Here is a 14204-nt window from a genome sequence, read left to right as displayed (position 1 = left end):
ATTATGACAATGACAAACTAAAATAGTCTGACCTGGGACTAAGGGACCCATTCAACTAACATAGCCAAAGGCATGACAGTCTCCAGGCAAGCAAGCAAGCAGGGTAGCGAGGATCAGAATTATCATAACACATGTTGAAATGGCTGTTTATGATTCGAGACCTGCTTTGAGATCTCCACCAAAATGCTGATTTGATAAGCATACACACTGGACTACACATATAAACCAGTGCTTAAGGTACAGAAACACACACACACACTTCATCATGCCATTACTTCCCTCCAGCGGTGATGCACATTTCCCTACTTCTCTGGTGTTACTCCCCTCGCAATACACATTTCCTGACCATTTTGTTGCTGCTGAAGGACAGTGAGCGATGTGTTCATTAAATGAAGGTGGCTGGGGAAAATGTGTAAAATATTAGCACAGCTTTTACAAAATTACAGCATGTCATCCCAGTGCTAATGCTTGGGCATTGGAGCTGCTGCATTCTGAATGAGGTCATGGACTGCCTTCTGTCCTATTTAGGGAAGGCAAGCGCACACCGTATTACGAGAATAGTCACTATGAGCACAGTTGGTCAATCTCTGTTAAAGACCATTCCCAAGTTAGGCTCCATTGAACCGGGCAAAAAGACGGGATGTCAAATTTGTCTTTTAGTCATCCAAGTCGAGGCCTGTTTGATGCAATTTGACTGGAGGAAGTACAGACTTCAACCAAATTTTGTATTTCGCATTCCTAATTTGTCGTCTTCCCCAGCACACAGATACAATTGTGCCGTACTTGTGCAGACTGAAGCAGCACTGTGCTGTGATGGGAACAAATGAGACGGTGGGAAAAGAAAAAAAAAAAAAAAAGAAAAGCATTTTATCTTGTTCCTCTCTTTATGTCTCAGTCTTTTATGCTTTGCCCAGTAATTTGTACTCCATTATTTGTGTTGATATTTCTGTACTCTGTGCTGTCCTCTGTCTCATTTTAGTGTGAATAGCTTATTCATTTGTATCTTAGCTTTCCTCTCCCTTTCACTGAAATTCTATCTTCGATTGTTTGGGCCCTAATGAGACAACCTCTCCTATTTATAGCTGTGTATTTCCTCTTAAAGAGGCCAGTGACTAAAGATGTATATTGCATGCCGCTCACCGAAGTACTGCATAGCTGGAGTGCAAAGCGGGAATAGAGAAAATGTTCTCTGTGTGGATGTGTGCGCTGAAAAATATCTCCCACAGAAGTCTGTGTTTCGAAGACGGCATGAATCCCTGTTCGTTTGATTGGCCATTAAAAATAGGAGCTGAAAGGTGATGAAAGAGTCTCCTGCATGGAGGCTGTGAAAAGAGTGAAGCAGAGAGCAGAGACAAAGTTCCATTGCAAAAATGTGTCATTTGTTTTGTCAGACAGAACAAGAAATCTCAGCAGGTGGATGCAGTCATTCCTTTCTTGTTCAGTATTACTTCCCCCGATGCTTCGCTCCCTTCTGCACCAGTTGATATGTCCTTAACTTTTTCCGGACTGTCTTATTCCCTCGAGTAGGGGAGTGGAGGAAATAGGCCACACGTCGCATGGCTCACTGTGGAGGCAAGAGGTCTGGATCAGCTAGCTGTGTAACACAAGGGGAGAGGTCGCTCGCATGTCTTTACGAATTACAGGGGAAACACAAGCAGAGAGATGAAGGGAAAGTTAGAGGGAGAAAGAGGGAAATGTCTCGGGCTCTATTGCCGTGGGCAACATAGAAGCTACAGGTATGGGGAGCACTTTGTTAAGGTGAAACTAGGACAAGTAAGAGTATGGGAATCAAAGAGACATGTCAAAGATTCACACAAAGGAAGTATTCCAAAACTAAAACTTCTTCCTGATATCTCTTGATGGGCCAGTATAGAGAGGATTCAAATCAGGTCAGAGTGAGAGTGTGTGTGTGTGTGTGTGTGTGTGTGTGTGTGTGTGTGTGTGTGTGTGTGTGTGTGTGTGTTTGTGTGTCAGTCAGTTATTTAACAGCTTAAGCCCTAGGTTAGTTTTTAAATGTAAAAAAACATCCACAGATTTATTCAGTAACAGCTGCAAAACTGAAAGGCCATGATGAACAAATTTAGGCTGTGTGGATGAGACACTTGGGAGAATTTTGAAATACAATAAGTCTCCTAATCCTTATCACCAGGCTGTGTGTGTCAGTGTGAGAAAGAGAGAAAGAGACCGGAGTGAGATTTGAAAAATGGCAGTAAAAAAAAATAGGCACTTTTACTTCTGCCTAATCAAAACTGTAAATTAGGGAGTAAATAACATGCTTCGGTGGCATTAATGTTATTGAACCTGTTCTAAACATTCACACCTACAGCTCGACCACATTTGACGCACCAGAAATGAAGCACAACAAATGCTTCATCAATTTTAGTCATCGCAGGACTAAGCATTCAGGAAAAGTGTCACGCTTGGCATAGTTTCAAAAAATGGTGCCACGTGGTTTTGTAACAAATACAGACCAGTCCTCGTACAGGGACCTCCAGCACAGAAGGACTTACCAGTTAATTGTCCAAAAATTTGATGTGAAGATTTTTTTTTTTTTTTTTTCAAAATATTCCTCCTCATTTTCCGTTGATTCTCTTGTTTTGTTTTTTGGCTGAAGAGTTCAGGGCATCCCCTTGTGTGCTGGGTGATTGAGATGGGTATTTTCACAATTTTCTTATGTTGTTTTCTGTATATCAGGAAAAAAAAACAATAATTAAAAAAAAAAAAAAAATCAACAGATTGAGCCATAATGACACTAATCCTTAGTGGCAGACCAAGATCTATGGATGTTTATTGTCATCGTAAAAAGATACAACGAAATTGAGTTGGCAACTCATCAGTTCAGCAGCAGAACAAAGGTAAAAGATGTATAAAAACAACTAGGATAAAAACAAAACATTACCGATTTAAAACAAGACATTAAATAAATACATAAAATATAAAACGCAGGCATCCACGGCTTTAAAGTGACATTAGTAGGGATGTCGAGGTAACAGATACTTTAGGACAAAGTCAATAAAAAAATGTATGAAAACGCAACGGTGCCTGTTTCCTATGGTACGGAAGGTGCCGAGAGAACAGAACAAAATCAGGTTGAGTAACTGGTCCACTGTTACTTGTGCAAGTCTGGACTCCCCGCCCCATCCTGAAAGAAACACAAAATGATGTTATTTACTTAATATCTGTCCACCCGTTTAATCTCTCCTCTGCTCTCTGTGTGCTCCACTGAAGCTGGGGCGCGATTACTGGAAGTGAAATAAAATCCAAAATTGACTTATTGATCACAAACATCGACTCCAAACATCAGAAAATCCGGGCCAAAATATATTGTTTGTTGAAGCTCTGCTGCTGATCATGCATAACTGTCCTGGCCAGAGCACTAGCGGCTCTCCTGCCGGTACAGCTGCATGCCCCCCCCCCCCCACTCCCCCACCCTCCCACAAACCTTCAAATAAACTAATTCAAGTTGAAACACACTGAATTCATTGGTGAATTATTTTGCCGTGGTATAAAAATTGGTATTGAGGATCGTGGATTTGAGGTGGTGTTTGGTATCGTGGCAACTTTACTTATTAGTGCTTCTAATTTGAAAGACCCTCATTACCAGAGCCCGGTGTGCCACAGCTCCAAGGTTACAGAGGAAGTTGTCGAGATCAACCTCCAATTAGCACCACAGAGGAGTTGCACGCCGTTTCATGTCTGTTCTTGCCCTGCCTGGGATTCCCAGCATTAATACTATATGGATGACGCAACAGAAACTCGATTAATGACTGTCTCTCCTTAATAAGAATTTAATTAACATCATTGGTTTTTTTTTTTTCACTCCCCCTGGTGAATCTCTGCTTTTTTCTCTTTTTTTTTTCGCATCGCGCTGCCTCTCTCATTCTCAGTCATTCTCCCCATTCATCCCCGCACACTCCCTTCGCTCTCTCCCACCGAAAAAAAGCAATCGTCTGACTCATCCCTGGCTAATGAGTGGAAGGGTATGGATGGGAGGAGGGGAGCTAAGGAGGGCAGGGACGAGGATCTGACTCACGTCTCACATGACTTGAGATTAAGCCTGGGAATGTGGTTATTGCTTTTCTGTGTAATTTCTTTTCACTTGATGCTGCCCTCCATACAACTGACAATAATTACCTGATTTGATTGATCGGGTTTGTGGAGATGCATTTATTAATTTAGGCTTATTATGTCATTTTTCTATGTGTTCAAAATAGTATGCAGACTTGAAACAGTGTCAAAAGAAGTTACTTTTGCCTTCTGTGGATCAAATATCTGATGAAATTTTAATGATCCTTGGAGGGAAATTGGGTTGATGCACCCATAAATAGTCAATGAATACAGTAGACTTAAAACAGAACACACCGACGGGTGTTTGAAACTTTACCACCAATATTTCAATATATCTAAAGCACGACACAAAGTGTGTATCACAAAAGAGAATGTAAAAATAGCTTCAAACTGCATACAAAGATATACACAGCGTGAATGACAAGAGTTACAGAGCAGCTGCTTTTGTTAATACTGATGATATTTATCTAGGGAGAAGGCAGAGAACTCGGTGTTAGCTTGAGAATGATCTGCCCCCCCCCCCCCCACACACACACACACACACCTATGCAGAGAAGACTTGAATCTACTCTCAACTCCTGACAGGTCGGAAGAAGGTTCAAAGGATGCAGGATTTATTTTCCCACCTGATCCTGATTGTTGTCCCATTTTCACTGTATATTTGTTAAAAGCTGGTTTTAACTGTGACTTTGCTATTGGAAGACCAGTTTCCAGGAAAAGCATCAGGCTGGCCCAGATGTCAGCTTAGAGGAGCTTTGTATGCGTAGCTGGGTTCGTTCCATCTCTCTCTCTCCCCGTGTGTCTGTCTCTCGCTCACACTGACACACACCCCACACTTCCTGAGGTTTTGTATGCATAGCTGTACTCTCTTGTGAACAGAGCTTACTGGTATTAACCCAGTTTCACTTTTCACGCACGAAGGCCCTTTCCTGGGGGAACAGCCTTGTGGGATAGAGAGAGGGAACTGGAAGAGGCAGGAAGGATAGAGTGGGGGAGTGAGAATACTTGTATGAATGTCAGGGCCTTTTCATCGCATGTTTCCAAGGAAACTGTGCTGAAAGACAGTCTGGTACTAACTAAAGAAAGAAAGAAAAAAAAAGGTCACCATGGGACGTGATCTCCCACCACGCTGTCATTGTCTGGGTAAAAACATTTATAATTTCACATCTGTTCAAAAATTAATACTGCAGTAAAATATACAATCAGGTTTCCACTTTTAACCGTTAAAGTGGCCATTTGTAAAGTGTCATCAACTTCTGCTTACAGTTTTGTCTTTTAGAACATAAAAGCTTGACAAAACAGTATCTTTTCATCCAGGTGGTGTGTGTTTATTTTTGTCCGTGCCCTTCGCCAGGTGCCGCTGAGCCAGGAGTGCATGCGGGCCATGATGAGGATGACTTACTGTCCCCACTGCCGTGGCATGGCCTCCGCTAGACCTTGTGTCAACTACTGCAGCAACGTCATGAAGGGCTGTCTGGCCAACCAGGCTGACCTCAACACCGAGTGGAGGCATCTAGCAGGTGTGGAGCGAGCGAGCAAACACACACACACACACACACACACACACACACACACAGTAAGCTCAATGGTTCAACCCGACACAAGATGTTAATAAAACTCAGTCGTTGTACCGATGCATTACATATTAATCATTTCACACTTTCTTCGCACTGACCGTTGCTCCTGTCTTTGTAGAAACAATGATGCAGGTGGCTGACCGCTTGGATGGCCCATCAGGGGTGGACAGTGTGGTCCTCTCCCTCCCCTATCGCATATCAGAAGCCATGTCTACCATGATGGAGAATATAGCCACCATCAACAGCAAGGTCAGAACACACACTGGTCCACACACACAGGTTTCAACTGCAGGTTTAAACACTGCAACTCGTTTCACTACACATAGGAAAGGACACCAAATGAAATTGTAAGCAACACTGCAATGTTTAAAAGTATGTCAAAACTACCATATGCAATATTCATGCAATGATAATATTTGAACAGTACTTACAACGGCAACGTTCTTGTAATTTCTATTTTGCTTAAAGACACAAAGCAGGAAGCTGAGCTGCAACACACAACACACCCTCAACATCGTTGGAATATTATGGTCATACTTCAGTCAAGGCCAGTGAAATTATCAGAGGTCCAACCAAGACACAACATTTTCTGTCAACATTATGTTTTTGTTTTTTGGTTGTTTTTTTTCACAAGACATTTCCATGTTTATGTTTCTGCCTGTGCTCTTCTCGGTGCTTTGAACTGCATGGGAAAAAACATGTAAGGTCATCATAATGAGGTGACTATTGTGAGATTGTTTGCCTATTGACTTTCAATGAAATCTATTCAAAGCTCACCCACGCAATATTAATGTAGCAGATAAGCGGATTGTTGCTTATTTAGTCATGAATATTTTATGTTATGGAGACATGATTTGGCCTTGATTTTAGGCGCTTTATATCATTTAGTAAAGCAGTAAAAATAGTGGCAAGGAAGTAAAAGAAAATCTGTACCGTCCTGTAAAATACCAGCAGGAAAGCTACTTTCAATCCAAAACAACATTTGGGCTGGGTCTCTCCTCACTGTGTGACTCCATTGCCCCTGCTTTGTATATACAATTAACACCTATCCACCCACTACATACCTGATTTCAAATGAGGGGATGTGAGTCATGACAGAGCCTGTAGGCCAAGCGTTTACTTCACTGTTTAATGGTGTTTGGGCAACAGTTTTTTATGATCCTAAAAAGCAACTGGCAGCCATGAAAAACTGACTGAGTTGTTTGGTGAACGTGGAAAACAGAGTCGATGGCGAGAGGTAAGACAAAGCTTCGTCTGTGCTGATCGGCTGTTAAAGAGCCTGGTTAGCTTGAGGTGAGCCATAAAACTGCCCCTGACCTGGTTCGGTGTGGTAATCACAGACAGCTTCAGCTTCTGATCTTCATCTTTCTGGAAAAGTGCTGTGTTGATCGCACGGAACGCTCAAAGTGGAGTATCATAGTGGAAGACAGATTATCTCCTATTTCCATAATCTGTTGATGTCAAAAGCCATATGTTGCGTTACGCGATTTCCCTATAAAACATACCAAATGCAGATGTCGAAATTTAGTGTGTATATGTAAAGGACTGCCCCTACTCTGAGTCAAAGCCATATTTGCTATGTCCATTATTCAGTCTGTTGTGAACCACACAACACCACTGATTTATACAGCAGGATTATTTTATAGTTATGCGTGAAGGTTCAAAGGCTTGAGGCTCCTCTAAGCAGGCCAGATTGGATGACAGATTGACTGCAGTTTTACTGTATTCCCAAGGCACCATTTATAAAACGTAAGCCCCATAGGGACATTTAATACTTTCAGACTTGTGAATCATTTTGCTGAAGCATTGCTGTGGTTGACTTTTGAGGGCATACAAATAACTAATGCTCGACTGTCTTTTAAACATTTTAGTGCACTTAGATCTAAGTAAAACGCTAAATATTTTTGCTCATGTAGCTGGCTTACGGTTGAGATTTCAGTCTTGTCAAGTCCACCGCTAAAACAATCTAAACTGTCTTAGAACTGCATCTTTTCATTCTGCATTTCTGTTTTTGTTTTTTTTCTATTTCTCCCTCCAGTTGTTCCAGGCATGCGGCAACCTCAGAGAGGCAGGAACCAGCAGCACGGGAGTTGAAGAAATCCTAAAGAGAGGGAAGGTTACAGTGGAGGACAGGTTGGGTGCCAGCTCCAGCAAAATGGACAAGCTGGTTAGTATTTACCCGACTGATTCTGTCTTCGTGTTATTGCTCTCTGATTAGCCTAATCCATCCCATTCATAGTGCTGGTTTGTGATGGGAGAGCCATTCCTCATCACGGCCAATTAAACCACTTTTGCTGTTCATTTCACCTTTGCACAGGCGACTATGGGGTGATTAGAGGTGAATGAATGCTTGGATGGATGAATGAGTCAGATGACTGAGCACTGCAGTTGGTTATTGAGGCAGCAGCAGGACTTCTTCTTACGCTCCTCTTTCTGCCATCGTGCTGTGGTTTTGGGCGAAATATAAAAGCTCATGAATGTGCTTTTGTTAACTCTGCCTCAGGTTTCCGATGTAACCATGAGACTGAGGGACATGCAGCCATACTGGGTTTCTCTCCCGAGTATTCTCTGCAGTGACAGAGTGGCCACTGGAACAGGGGCCGAGGACAAGTGTTGGAATGGCATGAACCGTGCAAGGTAGGCAATATAAAAGGAATATATAAAGGACGCGTTGTATTGTTGTGAATCTTTACATTAAAGCTTTACTGAGAAAATGTTTAAAGAAGATATTGAGGTATTAAATATGTTGTGATATTTGATGTTGTCCATCACTTGTTTGCTAATGATGATGTCTATAAAGAAACTGACTCTGGATAATAAAGGAAATTCAATGTGCCACTATCTACACATCCACCTCTTGCTAAACAGTTGCCACTGTGGCCTTTAACGGGAATGAAGTAATACAAAATTGTGAGTGTTTTCACTGGTTAAACAACTGTTCCTGTGAGCCAGGTACCTTCCCGAGGTGATTGGTGATGGCCTAGCCAGTCAGATCAACAACCCTGAGGTGGAAATCGACATCACCAAACCAGACATGACAATACGCCAACAAATAATGCAGCTGAAGATCATGACTCACCGCCTGAAGAATGCTCTTAATGGCCAGGATGTGGACTTTCAGGACACCAGTGAGTGATTTTATCATCAGAAGCTCAAGTTTCAACAGACCATTCACAACAAACTTCATCTCAGATGATTGACTGATGATTACAATTTCTAAACAAGTTAAAGGGAGTACACAAGTCTATTTCTACTTATCAGACGAGGCAGTTCACATCTGTCTTACTTTTTACAAACTCAAGTATACCAAAAAGAGTATGTTTAGAGTTAAGATGAAGGTATAAAAACACTTTGCCAAAATGTGAGTACCTTTTTGAGGAACTAAGATCGCCTTTTCTACCGCTGATTTAAGTGATGCTGATTGCCACCTTTTTTCGTGGTCATCCTCATATTTGTAGCTGGTAGTTAAGCAAATACCGTACAGTTTGTACACCATTAATAAATCGGATGCATGTTGTAAGTTAAAGTTCATGTCCTCACCCTCTGTCCATAGGTGACGATGTCAGCGGTTCAGGAAGTGGCGCGTGCACAGATGATACGTGTTCCCGGGGCCCGCGCCTTGTTGTCCCCGTGACTGAGCGACCCATACTGTATCCCTACCCTCCAGAAAACAAGAAGGTGAAAGCCTCCGCTGTGCAGAACCTCCCCTCCGTCACCATTTACCTGCTTTCACTGCTCATTCTACTGCTTCGGCGATAATTGCCGGGGGAATCTACCGACTGGGACTGAGATTGGGACACGGGGGTTGGGGAGCGTTTCAAAGGGGGGGGAGGAAAAAAGTTGGGGGTTAGTTACTTTGCCAAAACTATACAAGTTAAAGGAAACAACAACAACAACAACAACAACAACAACAACACACACACAAAAAAAAAAATCACTTGGGTGGACTTCCTTTGGTTTTGAATTAGAACAAAATGGAATTATGAGTATTCATAAATGTTTTTGTTCTGCTCTTGTCTTTTATTTCTTGCTATATTATGACACCATTAGAGCTGGTCTTTTTGCATCTTCTAATGTTTTGTTTCTGGTGTTTGGATTCTCTGACATTATATCTGCACCTAAGACGTGGAAGACTAAGTTGCTAACAGTATGTTGGTGTTGACACCACAGGGAGAGGGAGACTGGAGCATTGCAGTGGCACTCGGATACATGTCTTTATTCCACTTAGGTTCAGTAGACTTATTTATTTATTAATAATTGTCAATAGACCCCAGAAAAGGTTTAATCAATATTTATACAATACAATTTCTCAAACCACCAACGGAAACGAATTGCAGTGCTGATGACTTTAAAAAAAAAAAAAAAAAAAGGAGGATAATCTGGACAGCATGACCCACCAGACCTCTTAATGCATTAGGCCTCACGATATCATTCAACTTGCACACTCTCTCGCAGCGAAGATGAGCGCACTCGGCGTCAGCACTTTTTGCCACTTCATCATGCAAGCTGTAATAATAGCCGTGATCACATTCACACTGACATGATCGTGTAATGTAGGAGTACGGTGGCCTGTCCGCCGCTCCATCCATCCATCCATCCATCCATCCATCCACTTATCCACCACACACACCCTCCCACCCCCCCCACACCCACCCCACTGCCGAGGCGGACCTCCCTCTCTCTCCAGACCCTGCTGGCGTAGTGTAGCATCAGCGCGAGATTCTGGTGTAAGCAAAGGCCCGGGCTCAAATAACAGCATGCTCCCACTGTAGAGCACTGTACGTGGAACGGAGGTGTTGGTTTAAGATCGCCCTCGCAGCAAAGAGCTGATGGTTCATGATCCATGAAACTTGTAGCAGAGCAGAAATGTACACGGAGGCAGAAACACTGCTGTTCTGCTGCTTTTCTTTTTCGGTATTCCTTTTAGGTTCACAGCAGACAAAAATATAATATGCATAACTGTGTGTGTTCCCTGCAAAGGCCCAGTGTTCCTGTGATTAACATCGTAATAGCAGTGTCACCGTTTTTTTTGTTTTTTTTTGTATAACTGCAGCGATGGTCTGTATTCTGTAAAGTCACACCGTGCACGTCTTTGAAAAGTACTACTATTTCTATGGCAAACAAAACAGTGTACATATTTTTGATTGCTTCCTTGTTGTTTTCTAGATAAAAAAAAATAGCCAATTAGGTACCAAAATTTTATAATGGCCAGATCATTGTATGCTCCTATTCTTTATTTCCTTCATCATCTGTCAGAGTATCCATACCTGCCTTTCATTTTTTCTGCAACTTTTCTATATCAGTGCCTCTTTCTTCCCACAACAACTCCCTCTACCCTTTTCCCCGCTCATCAGTTATAATGACCTTTAAAACGTTCCTCGTGCATCTACATGATGGCAAGGCAATACGACAATGACGCAGTGCTTCATTATATGTGTCAACCTTACTGGGAATGTTATGGGAACACGGTGTAAGGCTTTTCCTGATGAGGTGCTCGCGAGGGAGAAAACACGTATCACGTTTTAATTCAAAGAAATGTCAAAGCTCTCATTTTGGGAATGCTGTATGCAGGATGATGGGACGATGCTTGCATGTGTGTTTAGGTCAAAGTTTGTGTGTGAATGTGTCTTCGGTCGACAGAGCAAGAGGGACGGACGATAGAGCCTTTATAAATCTTGTTTGGATAGCACAGAAATGAAATCTATTCAAATGTATTGGACTAATATTATATGACAGAGTGCTACTAAACTGACAGCAATGGGAGATTAATATAGCTCATTTTTCTAAAATAGTATTTTCAACCTACAACTGCAATAACTCACAATCTGTATTGACGGTGTCTGCTGTCAGAATTACATGTGACCGAGATGAAATAAGGAGGACTCAAATGGACATGCTTTTTAAAGTACACAATAGCTTCAGCTGCACACTGGGACAATCCACTATAATTCATGTTGTGAGAAATAATCTTTATGCACCGAGACAGTTGATAAGACTGCAAATCCATTTAGATAGTTACAGGCTCTGTCAACGTGTGAGACGTACATCTGTCAGAAACCCGGTTAGTTACTGCTTTGAAAATGGGCGAGGTTATTTTGATGGTACTTTCTTTTTTGATATGCTATGTTAAATGGATGATTTGTTGCCGTGAGTATGTGTGTTCGCGTGTGTCTTTCTGTTCGTCCCTGGTTAAGAAATCTGCCTGTGACTGCCTTTGACACTTTAGGGTCAATTTTGAGATTCAAAGAGAGAGATATTATGATATTAGTTGTTCCGGTGGGAATAAAAAAAAAAAATTAAAAAAAAATAATAAAAAAAAAAAAGACACATTTTAGCAAAGAACAATTAGCAGCCACGCACCACGTGGGTCCTCTTTTGGTGACCCTTTAGTAACATCTGAATTTGAATGTGAAAAGTACACGTGCAGCCCTGTAAATAATAAGAAATTGCTCTAACTGTGATGGTGACATTCCAGTTCAAAGATGACCTACGACTTTAGACTCACAACTTCAGTTTCAATGACTGCCTCACAATGTCATCGGCTGAAATTTGCACAACCCCACCTCCATCCACTCCTCCTTCACTTTTTGATCTCATTAATTTGTTGTTCAAAGTCCCTCCCCTCCCCCCTCCCTTTTATAAAACCTGCACTTTTATGAGGCCAATAAATGGCATTGTCTGCACAAAGACATCACAAGATGGTCGATCAATACGCGAGTCAACAACTTCCAGAAACGACTATTGATTGGGGATGTGTGTATGCAGATAGATATGGCCCAGCAAGATGTCTCCTGTTTGACTGTGGTGAAGCGGTGTAAACAAAAAGCCCCCGAGTGTGATTGAAAGAAGGAGAAAGGATTGTCCATAGCGCTGACCTCAGATCAGTGTATAAGCCTCAATCCTGCCTTCATTTGTTTTGGCAGGGGGCAAAGATGCAAAGCTGATTATCCAACCATAAGAAAAACTGCTTTTTTATTTACACCGAGTTGAGAATGGGAGACATTTCTGAAAGGTGCCAATTTATGAGGAAAAAAAAAATAGTACTTTTATTTTTCTTGTTTTAATTTACTTTGGTTTCATTGTTATAGCAAATCTATGGAGAGTTTGTTCTTATGGTGAAGATAGATGCCAGAAAGAGGTTGAAAATATCTAAAATGTCTCATTTGCTGTTGTACCTGAAATCTTGTGTCAATTATATACATTGTAAGATTTTCAACATTTTTGTGTCCTGCTTCTTTAATGGTGGGTGTGTTTGTGTGACTGCGTCTTACAGAGAAAATAAGAACAACAATTCTTCCATACTCACATATGGTAGGTCTTAAGGTTTTAAGCTATATTCACAAACCAGCAGCACAAACAACAATCATAGACACGGTATCTAAGTTTCTTATGAAAAGAAAGTGTCTGGTCTTCTTCAACTTGACCGAGCCATCTGCCCGAGTTGTTTTCTCGGAGCGCAGTGGGGCACGCTCCCACCTGAAAAGGGCCAGTGTGTTCCAGTGATGATGTCAGAGGTGACAGCTGCTGTCTAGTGTTGCCACACAGGAAAAGCTACCACATCTTTAGAGCACACTAAGTGCTTTGTCTTGTTTCTGCGTAGACAATGAAATGATCATCCCCTCTCATGATGGTTTTAACAAGGTGTACTTGTGACCATGATCCTATGGGAGAGAGAAACAAGAAAAAAAAGAAAAAAAAAGCTACCCTTCACATCCAGCTATGTTACATACAAAGTGCTTCAAATATGTATGCGAGGTTGGGACTTAGTGCAGCGCTGCAATGTTTCTGTGTCCGTCTTAAGGTTAGGAATTATAGGAGTGAAACTGGATAAACGGGAGAACTGTCTATGAGGGCGGGGCTGCATTATTTAAATACATCTTAAGTGTTGAGCAATGCCCAAAAAAATGTACATGGAGTCAATGTAATTTTCTGTGAATGGGTACATTTAACTGTGCTGAAATTATTAGTCACCTTTCTGCGGTCCTCTTCCCTCCTCCGTACACACATACAAGCAGACGCCTTCACATTCTCAGCTATTGATTGTGTCTGAACCTTTTTACCTTCTCCCTCGCACACAGCTGCGCACATACACGCGGGTTATTCTCAGCCTTTTGGCTTTGAGCTTGCCCTTTGCTTCACAGCACTTTCATGAGTGACTGCTTCACAACCTGACATGGTCTCCGTATTTGAAATATCAACTCAACAGGGCAAAACACTTGTCAATAAAATGTCCTCAACTCAATACACCTCCCTTTGCCTTAAGGCTCTACCGTGACTTACCGTAAGCTGCCAGGCCACGCCTGTGGATTTAAGATCACACGAAACCTATTCAATTATTACGTTGTTTTTCAGAAGTGCGCTGATAAAAGGGTAGCAAACCATGAAATTTTGAAAACGTTTACATTTCAGTATGCAAGCAACTCACTTGGTAGATGAATTAGTTCAAAGAAATGTAATGCCTGGAGTGGTTGAGAAAATTGGCTTTCTATCTTATTCTCTCCTGCCAGCAGATGCCACAGTAAACATAAATCTCCTGATGCTACGTTACAGAAAGTGAAT

The 14204-nt window shown here is 41.8% G+C and overlaps 1 protein-coding gene across 2 annotated transcripts in view; it reads left to right on the top strand.

The window, feature by feature from the left end:
* gpc1b (glypican 1b) overlaps positions 1 to 12863 on the top strand; it is a 67517-nt gene extending 54654 nt beyond the window's left edge. For both annotated transcript variants that reach the window (XM_069157270.1, XM_069157269.1), the window contains 6 exons: positions 5423 to 5588; positions 5764 to 5894; positions 7684 to 7812; positions 8149 to 8282; positions 8598 to 8773; positions 9199 to 12863. In XM_069157270.1, coding sequence (XP_069013371.1) covers positions 5423 to 5588; positions 5764 to 5894; positions 7684 to 7812; positions 8149 to 8282; positions 8598 to 8773; positions 9199 to 9404 — 942 coding nt within the window. In that variant the 3' untranslated portion in view covers positions 9405 to 12863. The remainder of the gene's footprint in view (positions 1 to 5422; positions 5589 to 5763; positions 5895 to 7683; positions 7813 to 8148; positions 8283 to 8597; positions 8774 to 9198) is intronic.
* The last annotated feature ends 1341 nt before the right edge of the window (positions 12864 to 14204 follow it).

Source organism: Embiotoca jacksoni, unplaced genomic scaffold, assembly GCF_022577435.1.
Source record: "Embiotoca jacksoni isolate LCO1_2020_lvr unplaced genomic scaffold, fEmbJac1.0.p SCAF_22, whole genome shotgun sequence".
Classification (NCBI taxonomy): domain Eukaryota; kingdom Metazoa; phylum Chordata; class Actinopteri; family Embiotocidae; genus Embiotoca; species Embiotoca jacksoni.
This window is presented reverse-complemented; position numbering and strand designations above follow the sequence as displayed.